The sequence below is a fragment of the Cyprinodon tularosa genome, unplaced genomic scaffold, assembly GCF_016077235.1.
Source record: "Cyprinodon tularosa strain WSP-4 unplaced genomic scaffold, ASM1607723v1 ctg272, whole genome shotgun sequence".
NCBI classification, from domain to species: Eukaryota; Metazoa; Chordata; class Actinopteri; order Cyprinodontiformes; family Cyprinodontidae; genus Cyprinodon; species Cyprinodon tularosa.
In genome coordinates this window covers 2,378,449-2,392,178 of record NW_024038977.1, presented here as the reverse complement: position 1 = coordinate 2,392,178, position 13,730 = coordinate 2,378,449, and the positions used below count along the sequence as shown (strand labels likewise).

General features: G+C 36.3%; 1 protein-coding gene across 3 annotated transcripts in view; it reads left to right on the top strand.

The window, feature by feature from the left end:
• LOC119786455 (protein unc-13 homolog C) overlaps nucleotides 1-13,730 on the top strand; it is a 181,604-nt gene that overhangs the window by 114,456 nt on the left and 53,418 nt on the right. For all 3 annotated transcript variants that reach the window (XM_038289813.1, XM_038289811.1, XM_038289814.1), the window contains one exon: nucleotides 13,273-13,399. In XM_038289813.1, the coding sequence (XP_038145741.1) occupies nucleotides 13,273-13,399 (127 nt within the window). The remainder of the gene's footprint in view (nucleotides 1-13,272; nucleotides 13,400-13,730) is intronic.

Genomic DNA, 13,730 nt, shown 5'->3' with positions numbered 1-13,730 from the left:
GCAATGGTTCAACAATACTCTTTTATGCCCATCTTAGCTCAAAGACCTAAAGTGACACATTGAAATAGCTTAACCAATGGTTTGGATTTTAAATTTCAGTCTTCAAGTTCTGGTTTCCTACACCTTTGAGTCCTGCTATTAATCATCCTATTATCCTATTATTGAACCCGACTCCTAAAGGGCTGGATTCGTGGCTTTATAATAAAATGTTAACTATTTAAGAGACCTCCTCACTTAAACTTAAAACTTAATAGGAAGAAGACCTGAATATGACTTTACTGGATGAGACATGGGACTCTATACTTAAACTGGTGAATACAACATCTCTGTGTGCCCGCCAATGTCTCATCCAGTTTAAAATAGTACATAGAGCCCATCTCTCTAAAAACAAACTATCCTGTTTCTATCCAGAGGTCACTCCATATTGCGATAAAAGCAAAACTGCCGTTGCCACATTGGTTCATATGTACTGGTCCTGTCCCGCTCTGGGTCAGTTCTGGAAAGACTTTTTTTGTACGAAGTCTGGGTTGGCCGGAGCGGTGGTAACACCTGGCCCTCTCTTGGCTCTTTTTGGTTTCAGTGGTAAGGGGTAGCCTTTAACAGCCTCTAAATTACAGGCACTGGCATTCCGCTCATTGTTAGCAAGGTGTACAGTTCTGACCTGGTGGAAGGGTGCAGCTCCTCCAGCTCACAAGCAGTGATTATATGACCTCATTTCGTGTTTGAAAGTGGAAAGAATGAGGTATTCTCTTCAACACTCAACTGCTAAATTTTAAGAAAAATGGGGGCCCTTTCTTGACTCATTTTAAAACTTACAATAATGCTCTAGCTTTATTAAGTTATTTAATTTCTTTAAAATGTGTTCCATTTATGTCAGGGATAGGAATGCTGTGTGTGTACCTACTCGAGAGTGACCTGGGTGGGCTAAATGGGATTACTGTTTAGGGATACATTTTTTATACATTAGGTAATGTCTGTGTTGGATAAATACGTCTTTGTATTCACAAACTGTATGTACAAAAGGAAAAAAAAATCAATAAAAAGACTGTGATAAAAAAAATAAATAAATAAATAAGGATACGGACCTTCATAGACTACAATTAAGAATCCCTGACTTAGAAAACCAAGAAAAACTTTGATAAGAGGAATAGTTAAATACCTTTATCTCGCTTTAACCTTTTGATTTTTTTCAACAGCAAGCTAAATACTTTACCACTGTCAAATCAAATTAGAAAATGTGATTTTTTTTACACGTGACCTTACATCATAAGGGGTTTTATACATGTAGAGTATCGTGTATCTACAAGATAATTATATATACCAAATAGATTGACTAAGAAATCTTAATTTTTTTTTTGGAAGGTAGAGCATACCCCAATAAAAGAACAATTAGGAACTGGAGTGTTATATTGTTAATTCTTTGGGCAGTCTCTTGGGCGTCTTATTAGAGTTGTAGTGTTTTAGCAGCCCATTAACCCATCCACACACACTGAGTAGTGCCTCACTCCATAGAATATTTTGATTGAATATCAATAATGTAACAGAGCAGTGACAGATTTGTGTCTATGAAAAAGCAGATCTTCCTGGGTTGCAGCTGGGCTTTTGATTTTATGTTCCTGCTTCACTTTGTTCCAAAGCTATTATATCAGCAGAGTTTATTAAGCGCTGATGTGTCGTTTAAGCCTCACAGGTACTGCAGTTGTGTAATTCATGGAGATTTCATTAATTCTTTATAAATCTCTCCAGTAAATGTAATGAAGTCTGTCAGTCTAGTCAAAATACAACCGAGTTTCAAAATGTTTCTCCTTATATCAAATAGTTTTCATTGGCATATCTTTAAATGAAAATAAAAAAATCTATTTCTTACATTAAATAATGCTTGAGGTTTTTGTATTTGGTTGAATGCATCTACTGTAAGTTGATTTTAGTTTTGTTTAAATCAATCAGGAAGCCATATTCTTTTACTTTAGCACAGCTGTGTCAGTAGGCCCTTGTGTTATTGCTAGGCAGGAACTGTGAGACAGAACTGGGTCAGAAACTAAGATGAATGAATTATGTCACAAAGGAAACCATGCTGGCGCAGGGAGGAACTCTTTTTGCTCATGTCTTTTTTCTTACGTAAATCTTTCTAACCTTGAGGTCCTGTAGATATATTTATCGAACAGTAATTGTTGAATGGACAAGCCATGGTAGCGTTACAGTTCATCATATTATCCACGCTGTTTAAATCAATGAGGCAGAGAGTGAATGAGTCTCCTGGGAGACTGTCAGTCCCTTTGGGCAGCATCAAACAAGATGACATCCTCACCAGGGATCTTGAGCAGGCTCATCCCCTTGGACAGCCTCAATCTCTTGGTCTCTGCTCTGTCTTGCCCTAGTCATTTTTTGGTAGTGGAACAACAATCATCACATCAATAGCTTTTTTTTTGTAAGTTATATCCCACTTGCAAAAAGTGCAATTAGATTGGAGAAACCGGTTTTTGTGCAGACCAAATATGCCGACCAAATGACTTTTCATGCATAAATACATGGCACATATAATGCATTGCATTCTTTAATCCTTTTCATGAGTTGGTATATGTGAAACCATCAGGCGTTCTCTGGAACCAGGATTAGCATAACATAACATAGAAGTTCTTTTTAATAAAAGTGAATTTACCCTTTACAATTACAACTTTTCAATTTGATGCACATTTTCTGCAAAGTAAATCCTGTCAAGCAATTGTATTTCATCTTTGAATGCTGAATAATTTAACTTAAGGTACTGTAATTAAAAAAAAAATAAATGAAATCGTTCTATTATTTGTATAGTTATTTGACATTTAAAAGATTTAAAATGAGATATAATCTTTGTTGTGGAGTAATTTTGCCCCTGTGTTTTCCATTAAAATGTCTTTTCACTAAAAAGCTTTCACTTGGGCCCAGTTTTTGGTCAAGTGAATGGTAAATCACGTCCTAGTAATACATTTTAGATATGTTAAGAATCCACCTCCTTTGCCTGGAGAAATTAAGTTATAATAATTATTTCTCCTTGGCTCTACCGTGGTCCTATCGTGGCTCTACTTTTCTTATACCTCATCCAAAATAGATACACCCAAATAGGTTACCCTGAGCTGCTATATGTGCTGCTATATGTTTCTCCTTGATCCCCAGTCGGCCTCGGCAGATGCCAGGTCACACTGAGCCTGGTTCTGCTGGAGGTTTCTTCCTGTTAAAAGTTTTTCCTCTCCACTGTCGCTACAAGCATGCTTAGTGTGAGGGATTGCCTTCGAGTCAATGAGTCAATGCAATCAGCTGGTTTTCCTTAGATAGAAAACTTTGAATCAATTTGACTGTATGATCTGATGAACTCTAAAGTGCCTTGAGATGACGTATTGTGAATTGGCGATATAGAAATAAACTGAATTGAATATGTTTAGACTGCTGGATGACATAGAGACCAATTTTCCTCATTCTCATTCATTCTATCTCTATTCTCCCACTCTGCAGTAGTTGTCAAGTTCCACTCATAACTTTATGTTCTTTCTGCTGTTTCTTATCATAGTGGCTTCATCTGGCCTCTTTCTGTTCAGTTGTGACTCCATCCTGAATTGAAATATCAGCTGTGCTGCTGCCATCAGCACCTCTGTTTATAGATATTGGAGAATGGCCTGTTTCCAGTGTCGTCCTTTTTCATTTACTAGCAGAATTTGCTTGGAGACTGTCTGCCTGGCTGTGTCTTTCCTAGATGGGACTATACTGTTACGTTTGTATCTCTTTGTATATATTTCTTTGCTTCTTTCTGTATGTCGGGTTCTATCTAATTGAACCCCAGTCATCCTCGGCAGAAAGCCGCTCATAATGACCCTGGTTCTGCTGGAGGTTTCTTCCTGTTTAAAGGGAGTTTTCATCTCCACTCTCACTACATGCATGCTTGGTGTGAGGGATTGCTGAGGAGTCGGAGATAAAATACAAGTGAATCTCATCGCCGCAGTCTCATTCAGGAGGATTATATCTTGCAAGTCAATGACTGGATGTAATTAACTGGTCTAGTCTTTCTCTCTAAAGGGGCTTGAGATGAAATGTGTTAATTGGCACTTTATAACTAAACTGAATTGAATAATTATATCCTTTGATAAAATACATTTTGAAATACAAAAATCTTGATTTGAAAGATACATTTTACAGAAAAATATTTGGTCCACCCTATAAGTACTTTACAACTTTATTTGTTACGTTCATTTTTTTTTTTTGGCTTATTTTTTTTCCGTATTGTTGCCGAAACTCAAACATTGGGGGAAAAAAAGCACTTTAATCTTTGTCAAAAGTAATTGGGTTAGAAAATACAAACCTTTTGAGTATCTCAAACTCAGACTATTATAATGAAAAAGTTTTGATCTTATATACTAATGGATTGTCTTTTTAAAACACTTTAAGACCACTGGTGGCAGGCTTTTTGGCCTCCTAAAATTTGAAACAGTTTCTAGTTAAGCGATAAATGTCAAATTACCACTTAAGATTTTGCAGCAGAGCTTTGCTAAAAGTACATGGCACCCTGGCTGGTCTTTACAATCCCATAACCATAAAACAGCAATGCTCTTTCTATTCTGGCACTTTGATATCATTACCTACATTCATTTCTTCAGCAGTTCAAGTTACACTAGCTAATCTGTTGGATCAGACCAAATTGGTCAAATTATGTTCCTCTCACACATCACAGCACTTTGACCAACCACAGCCATATTGCTGCTTTTCCACCATTTCACATTTGGACTCCTTTGAATCGATGATAACCACTGTAGATCAGGAACCCCCACCCCGCAGTGCTGAAGTTTTTGAGATAATCTGATCCAGTCATCTGAACCATCACTATGTGGCATTGTCAAATCCCACTCAGCTTTGAAGATAAAAGGCCTAATGTATCACACCTACTGGTCACCATGTTATGCCTGATTTGTAAATATACCTATGACCTCTCAGTAACCAAACTTTCAATATTATTAAAGAAAAAAACTTACTGAACGTTGCATTGTATTTCTACCTGAGACCTTAGTTCCATGTGGTTTCTTTACTCAGAGATGTTAGGTGACAGAACGAGGGTGTGTGAAATCCGAGCGCACTGCAGAAGGGTTGCCAAAGTGTGACACAGTGCGTGTATGTGTGTGTCCAATCAATACATGGGAAAGCTGCCATTCAGAGCTGGCTCTCTTATTAAAGTGACACTGTCACAGTGGATCCATCTCTGCAGGTACTGCATTAGACTTTTTCTGCAGCTGAATGACCGCACTCCTCTCTACTGAAACAATCTGGACTCATATTTACAGGGTTTATGCCACCTGCTCCCTCAAGGACCTCACTGAACCAGTGAATCCAGGTGAGATCATGGCAATTTCTGCCCATAAAACTACTTTGGCCTCAAAGGTTAACTGTTGATGGAAGCAGTGGCCTTTACTGCAGCTTGTTTTTGCTAAAATAAGTTGACAGCGAATGACATCGCTGTAGTTTTACCCCCCAGTAATATGCAGAATGCATCGTAATTGAAATGCTTTGTTAAAATATGTTTGTCCTGTTTCTTATTATTTTTTATTTTTATGAATCCTGTAGAAACACTTCTCCTGTCAGACAAGTAATTATTTTATGATGGAATAAATAAAGGTTATTTCAGTGTTTTTGTTACATCTTTCAAGGTTCTTGCTGTTAATTCCTGAAGGTCCACATTAAGCTTTAAGGTAAATGTATTAAGGCATCTGGCAAGAATAAATTGGATATTTTGCTTCCTACATGGATCCTCTATCAGATCCAAGCCCAGACACTGGCCTGGCCAATCCAAACCCCATTATAATACTATCCAGGAGAATAAAAATGTTTCTCAAATTAAAAGATTGCTTTAAGCTGTTGAAAGGTAGGAATATTTTGAAGCTTGTTGGATTTAGTATTGCAAAAACAAGTTATACTGAGAACTTACCTATATCTACAAACACCTTAAAGACCCAAACACTATAAATCCTCATTAGATTTACGCATATATACAAACAAACACTACAAATAAGAAATATCACTTAATATTTACACAATTTTTAAGTGTAAAATCAAAATCTTATCAAATGGTTTGAGACCTAGGCCTTAGGCAATAGTTACAATCTTCAATTCAGAACTATCAGATTTTTGTCTCTGGGGAGGAACGGATGGTGAACATAACTTTTGCTTTTACTATATCACTAAAGGTATCTGGGCTGTCCACTTAACATTCTTGTGAAGCTAGAGAAACATTACAGAATGGCTTTCTGAGGGGTTTTGTAGAGGATGCTGTAAAAGTCCATCATATCTTAGATGGTTTTATGCAGTATGCAGCTGATCTTAGGTGTTTGCTGGTTTTATTTAGTGGTGTTCCTTACTGATCTTGTTTGTATGCAGGGTTTCATTGTATAGTCATGGAAAGGAAAGTGTCTCATTTTGCCATCTCAGCATATTCCCCTTACCTTTAATAAATAATATTATGTTGCTATCTCCAAGTCATGCTCTAACAAGAATTCAGGGGTTTCCAGCAGTTTCAACTTCACTAAATCTGAAGCCATTTTTCTTGGCAAAAAAATGGTTGATTGGTTCCTTCCAGGGTGGAGATCAATGTTTGCCTTCAGCAAAGACATTCCAGGTATTGGTGTTTTGCTGCTGACTGAAATATAATGGCTAGACAGATTGGAGTCCCTTAGGCAGTATACGGGCGCTACTTTAGTGTGTTGTTTAAACATAGAAAGCTGTGCTAGAAAAGCAAATCTCTTGTTTTACCTCCTACCTAACATCACAAGAATTGGATACTGGATACAGTAACAGCATTGAGGTTCCTTGGTGAACCTTTCTGGGCTTTTTGTTTGGTATCGAGGGAAAAAGCTCATCATGTGGGACAATCTCAGAGCAGTCAAGTTTAGTTAGATAACCTAAAAGATAATCATCATGGGAAATCTGTCTTTATCTCAAAAGATAAACGAAAATATAAAACAGAAGAGCAAATGAAAAAGTATCTAGAAAATAATAAAATTACATCAATAAAAACGGGTGGATAAAGAAGAGAAATTCATTAAAAAAACCTTGTGCTAGACAAAGCTTTCTAAATAGAAATGCTCCTTTGCATCAAAAGGAATCCGTTTAAGTGGTAATCTGATACCTCTTGGGTTAACTTGTTTTAACATACTGTACACTTGAGAGAGGAGCTCAGAACCAACAGAGCTGGCTGTATAGACTTTACATCCTATTGTTTGCATTCTCCCTGGAAGAATAAGACGGGGTAGGAGAAATTGTGTTTTACTGTGCTTCGAGGAATGTTTCCTCTTTAAAGCATTTTTAAAAATCTGATACATGGTTGTGAGTCTTCAAATGATGGAAAAGTGTTGAACCTTTTGAATGCATTGAGATACAGGTTCATTGAAAATTTGCATGTGTAAATATTTTCTTTTGAACTCGGGGTGTGCAGCATGCTATTCATCAAAGTAAGCACCAAAGCACTTATGGGGATTAAGGACGACAGCCAGAGTGCAGGGCTTTGGGTTTAAAGACAGCTCTGATGTGTGGATGGATATACCACATTCTTTCATTTTATTTGTTTGTCTGACTATGCTGCCTTAATTTATGTCATCCAGAAAGGAGAAATGTGATGTGAAGCAAGATTAATAGATTGCACCGACGGATTTTCTTTACACTGTTTGTGTAAATGTTCACAAAGTGTTGTCTCTATAGTGGAGGACTATTTTTCCATAGGAATTGATGCTTTCTGAGACTTATCATTTGACCTTTTGATTTGGAATGAAGGGGAGGGGGGGCTATGTTGACCAATCTTAGGTAAACACAAAGATCAGGACATGTAATATGCACTCTCCTATATCAAATGTTATTATCCCATTAAATAGAAATCATCACCTTTAATTGGTGTTTTGCAGACATAAAGAGGCAATTTGCTCTGTTACCTGAAAGAAAGGCTGAACAGGCATCATCTTACATTTTTGTCATAGCGGAGTCCTGTTTAAAAAATATGGCACAAATTTTAAGATTTTGACCACTTTATGCGGTTGGAATTTGTTTTTAACTTACTAATGCTTGAATTTATTTACTTTAGAGCATGACGTTTTTAGCTTGCCATTCAAAATGTCTCTTCCCAGGCAAATGCCAGCTGAATGGCAGCCCACTTCCCTCCAACTCCCAGCAAAATCCCCTTCAACTTCCAGCCACTCGAGTGACCCCCTCTTGCATATTTTCTTTTACTCTGACTCCACCCTTTCACTGAATTACAGGCCCTGACCAGGATATGATGCTTCTCTTCACTGTTAAAAAAGTAAATGGCAATTGTTGTTCTAACACACAATTGTATTGTAATCCGACTCAGAAATATAAATTTGACATCTAACAAATAAATACACGTTTGCCCAACTCAAATTCTCAGAAGTTGGTTTAACAAGGAGTTTTAAATCGCCTATACAAGATTTTTTGAGTTCCCTCAACTGTAAACTCATGGGCATGCGCACTGCTTATGTTCATGGACACGCCCACTACGGTACGGGGTTTCCTATCCCTTTCTTCAAGGGCACAGCCTTTTTCCCTCGTGTTCGAGAAGATTGGCGGACATTGTGATTTTATGCATCTGGAGAACCACGGAGGAACGACCCTGGGACCTTACCAGTTTTCCCGGTGAGTGCTGCAAAGTACAGACAGTTAGCGGTTAGCTCCGTGAGTTAGCATTCCCTTGTGGTGTATTGCCACCGAGTTGAAGCATGAGTTCACATGTTTTTCACGTTCTGATGAAAGGAAAAGCAGCGCACGTGCACGTGTATAATGCGCGTGTGCGCGTGCGTGTTTATGCCGCGCATGTGCGGGTGAGTGTTTATGCATAGAGAAAAGAGTGTGCCTGTTATTTTCATTGTACAAATGAAAAGAGACATTAAGTTGAGTGTAATAACTTATTAAATTTCTAAATTGTTTTATGTAGTGCAGTGTTGTTGCACTCAGGCACAGAATATTACAAGACTACATTATTTTACTTTCTTAATCCGATGTGGGTATTTACTGTTATTTACATTATTTACATGTGGATTTTTTGCTTTCATGATTTTATTTGCTTTACAAGAAAAACAGTGACATTAACATTTTATATGTTAACCCTGTAATGCAGCAGTTAATTCGTAATGAGTTAGAAAAGTTACATTACACACTGAAATTTATCATACTTGGAGAGATATAAACTGTACAGTTAAGAACAAGAAGTGAATGGATTTAACTAAGCCCTGTTGTGCTATGCAGGCTGGGTTTTTCGGATACCCTGGATTCTGGATTCTCTCCTTAAATGGAGATGGCGAGCCAACCGTGTGAACATCTGGATTTGGATTGAAGAGAAGGATTTGGACTGAAGAGGACTTTCTTTTTTTGCATTCATCGTCCTGTCGGAGTGGTAGGACTAAAAAGAAAAACTCAGAGATAAAAAGGGAAAACCTTTTTCTTTTTCCGTTGGGAAACAAGACATTTTATTTCATTTTATTTTTTTTAAAAGGGTGCACCCAATTTAAAGAGACTACAATTGAAAAAAACAAACTGAAGGCCGTCCAAATTTGTAAAACTGTTATTTTTTCATATATGTTAATACACTTACTTCACAAAAAATTACCTGTGTGTTTTCCTCTTACTAAAATGGTGTCTTACTGTTTTTTCCCTCATCATCACTCTTACGAATCTAGAACATTCTGGTCCAGTGTCACGTTACTTTGATCTGTGCAGTTAAGATTATGTTGTTGAACATGGTACTGTATCTATGCAATGTTTGGCTTGAAGCAATAAAAATGTTGTATTAACATAATTTTTTGTGTGTTGAATGATTGGTAGTGAAGACGATTGGTAGGACTAAAAAAACTGAGTTGATAGAACTCAACTTGCAGATAACACTACAAAATCTGAGTTTGTAGAACTCAAAATCTATATGTCAAACTCATAAAACAAAGTTGATAGAACTCAGAACTTAAAGGTGAAACTCAAAAACCTAAGTTGGTAGAACTCAAAATTTCTATGTAACACTCCAAAAACCTAAGTTGGCAGAACTCAAAAATCTTTGTAAACTCAACCACAGTGAATTTAAGTAAGGAAAACTCAAAAAACCAAATGCATCACGTTGCCTAGAAAATGTAAGTTCTGTCAACCTCTATTTTTTTTTTCAGTGTTTAGATCTTAATGTACAAATCAGGACAGAAAGAATATTTTACTGCAAAGATTGATTTTTATAAAGGCATTGTAGGGGACCGGCCAAGGACCCATCAAGGAAAGAGGGGAAATTTTGAATGGCTACTACTGTATCTGTGAAGATATGGAAGGAGAATGATATGTGGTTTCCTCCAGTGGGAGGCAACTACTGTATCTAAATCTGCTTATGCAGAAAATGCTGCATGTGGATTAAAAATAAGTACATTTCTGTTATGTTTCTCCCTTCTTGTTTATGCATAAAATATAACTTTTTATGTTATTTTTTGTTTGTTTTCTTTACCATTTGCTTTCTTCCTGTCATTTTCCCATAACTGCCAAAATAATGAAGTGCATGATTAATAGCCACCCATAGCCGAGGATCTCTGCCGTTCTGACAGATTTACTATATACTTTTGAATTTTTTTGTGTTTAGAATTTTTGCTTAAAACATTCACTTTTATAACATAGCCCTCCCTAAACTTTTTCCAGGCTTTATCACTGACCTCTATGATGTGTTTTGGTTTAATTATTTGTATGTCCATTGAAATCAAGGGATTTAATATTTATGCACACTGCACTTTTCAGATTGTTCTTAATTTAACACTGTATGCTTTTCTCTCCACTTGTTAAATGCATTGAGGCCACTAGTTGTTAAATTACAAAATGTGGAAAAAGTCAAAGCAGTACACTCTAGTCTTGAACCTTTTTATAAAAGCGCTAATATGACATGATAGATAAGGGCATTAAAAAATATATATAGATGTTCTACCTCTTGCAATGTCTCTGTTAACAATAAAACTTAATGCAATGAGATTCTGTTATACAACACAAGCATGATTTTGTATTATTAAACTGCTGGAGCCATTTACATTACTGTTATGCCTTCTTGTGGCCATGTTTTAGAAAATGGGTAATTTCTTTCTGCTTTAAGCTTTGATTCACATGCAAATCACCAGTCACTCTCTTTAATTTTTATTTAGTTTCAATAAGATTTCATATGTCTATTCAAACCTCTGCCATTTTGTCTCAAAGCCCCCATCAGAAACCACTGATCTTTGTATGAAAGCTCTCGCTTTTATTTCTCTCTCTGACAGTACACTGAAATATGCTGACATATGTGCTGGCTGGTGTGACAACAAAAATGTTTTAATCCTCACCCATCATCTCTCTGTAGCTGCTTCTAGAAACCAATAGATTTTGTTCAAATGTCCCTCTAATATTGCAGCCATTGCTGGCACTTTTCTATTATTACTATGACTTTACTTAAAGAGGGATGACATTTGTGACTTCCTATTTTGTGCAGTTTAGATTTACTGATCAATACTATCAGAGATCCTCTATTGATTGAGATGCAAAAGCCTGAGAAGATAGACCACTGCAGTTTTTATTGCCACACCCATGAGAATCTTTCCAGTAATTACTTCCCCTCCTTCTAAACATGAAAGCACAGTTGCAGAGCTTCACTGCTTTGATTGACAGGTTGCACATGCTTCCAGTCTTTTCTCTTTTGAACTCTCATTTTTCATGTGATGTTAACTTGCTCAGTTACCCTCTGTGCTGTAAATAGATCCAAATATTTTATTCATCTATTCTTCTCACTACTATTTTGACGCATCAAATGTTAACATCATATAAAGATGACCCGAGTAAATTGAATACAATTCAGAAATTGTTCTGAAATGTCAATTGTAAATAAAAGATTAGATCAGAGAAACCCTGATCCATACGAAATGCTATCAAGCATCTATGGAGGAAATTTGGACCAAATTAGAGATGTAGAACTGCATTATTTCATCCACAGTGTTGCTGTTTTTTTTTTGTTTTTTTTTTTTAGTTATCTAAATTTCAGAAAAAGAGAAAAGGATGATTCTTCTACCACAACCATTTTTCACTGGTGCCGCAATGGTCTTTTCTTAAAATACTTGTAGCTTTACTTTGGACATAGTGTAACTGAGGTGCAAATTCAGAAATGTCCCCCTTTGTGTTATATTTTCCTAAAAGACTTTTGGATCATGAACATATTTTTTTGTTAGTACCAAAGGAGCTTTTGGCTTGGAAACCCGCTTTGTCTTCTCTTACTGTTGAATCATAAACATTAATTTAGTTTTACATCTTTGTTAATGAAGTTCTTTAAATTGTGTCATAATGTGTCAAGTTTTCTATGCCTACTTCATGTCGTTAGGCATGTGCTATTTAAGTCATTTCAATATTCTGACAGTCATTGGGTGTGGCTGATGCTAAAGAACTTTGCCTAAAAGGATGTGTACTGTCAGATATTTTACTAAAACCCAGATTAGCATATATAACATTATAATTTGAATTATTCCACCTGTATAGGATTACTAAGAACATGTTAGTAATGGATAAAACAAGAAATGTGTAAAATGGAAGTTCATTTTCACAACACTATCCTACATTATTTGTGCTGCAGTTGATTGAAGACAGTTTGTTTCTTTGTGGTCTTCATCTTACCATATATTTATTTTTTATTCTAAGTGTTGTTATTTAACGTGCTACACTTTACCCATGCTACTCTTCCTCCTTGGTCTTTTGTCTAGAACCCACTCTCACTATCTCTCCTCTTTACTGGCTCTCTCTTGTTTCTTGGATTTCCTCTGACCTCACTTTCACCATTGCTTTGAATTTCGTCTGCAGGGGATTTCCTCAGCAGTGTCTTACTCTTTTTAAATGTCTGCAGTGACTCAGCACATCAGACATGTCAGCTGATTAAAATATTGCTCTGTTTTAGCATTAGTTTGTTGGCAATAATTAAAAAGAACTCCCGTTGTTAAGAAGAAGAGGTGCACATTTACAAGCTTAGTGTTACTTTCTCTAGCATTAATAGCTGCAGGCTTTACAAAACTGGGCCAGGGAGGATGTTGGTATGAAAGCAACCACTGCTCATCTGCCTAATGGTAGTTTGTGTTTCTGTACGCTCTTATGAATCTTTTAAAACTCTGCTAAAGGAACATTGCGTGCAACGCATGTAATACTGCATTAGTTAAAACATTTTTGTACCTGTACCAACTTCTTTTAATACAATGAATCTTTTCCTTTCTTCTCTCTTAATCTTCATTACAGAGCATGATAAGCATCGCCTATGCAAAAGCACGGAATACATGAATCTTCACTTCAAAGTCAAATGGTTCCATAATGAGTATGTCCGTGATGTGCCAGCCTTCAAGGATGTTCCACCAGAATACTCTCTGTAAGTTTTCATTTCATAAATATATCAAAAAATACCCTGTCATTTTTTAACAAAAATCCAAAAGGTTATTGCTTATGTAGTTCCTAATTTATATTACAGTTTGGATAAAAAAAAAGGTTCTAATCATAATTCCCCTTGCATAAATCTTAGTTTGCTAAAAGCCTTCTTAAATGAAAGAAAAGTTGTTTTAAAGGGCAAGAGAGTGTATGTTAAAGTATTCTCACTGACATTGGAATGCAAATACTATATTCAGACCTATAAAGTGTATTCAGATTTCAGTCCTCACTTTGTACTGGATCCATTATGTAGCTTTGCTTTTATTTACCAAAAT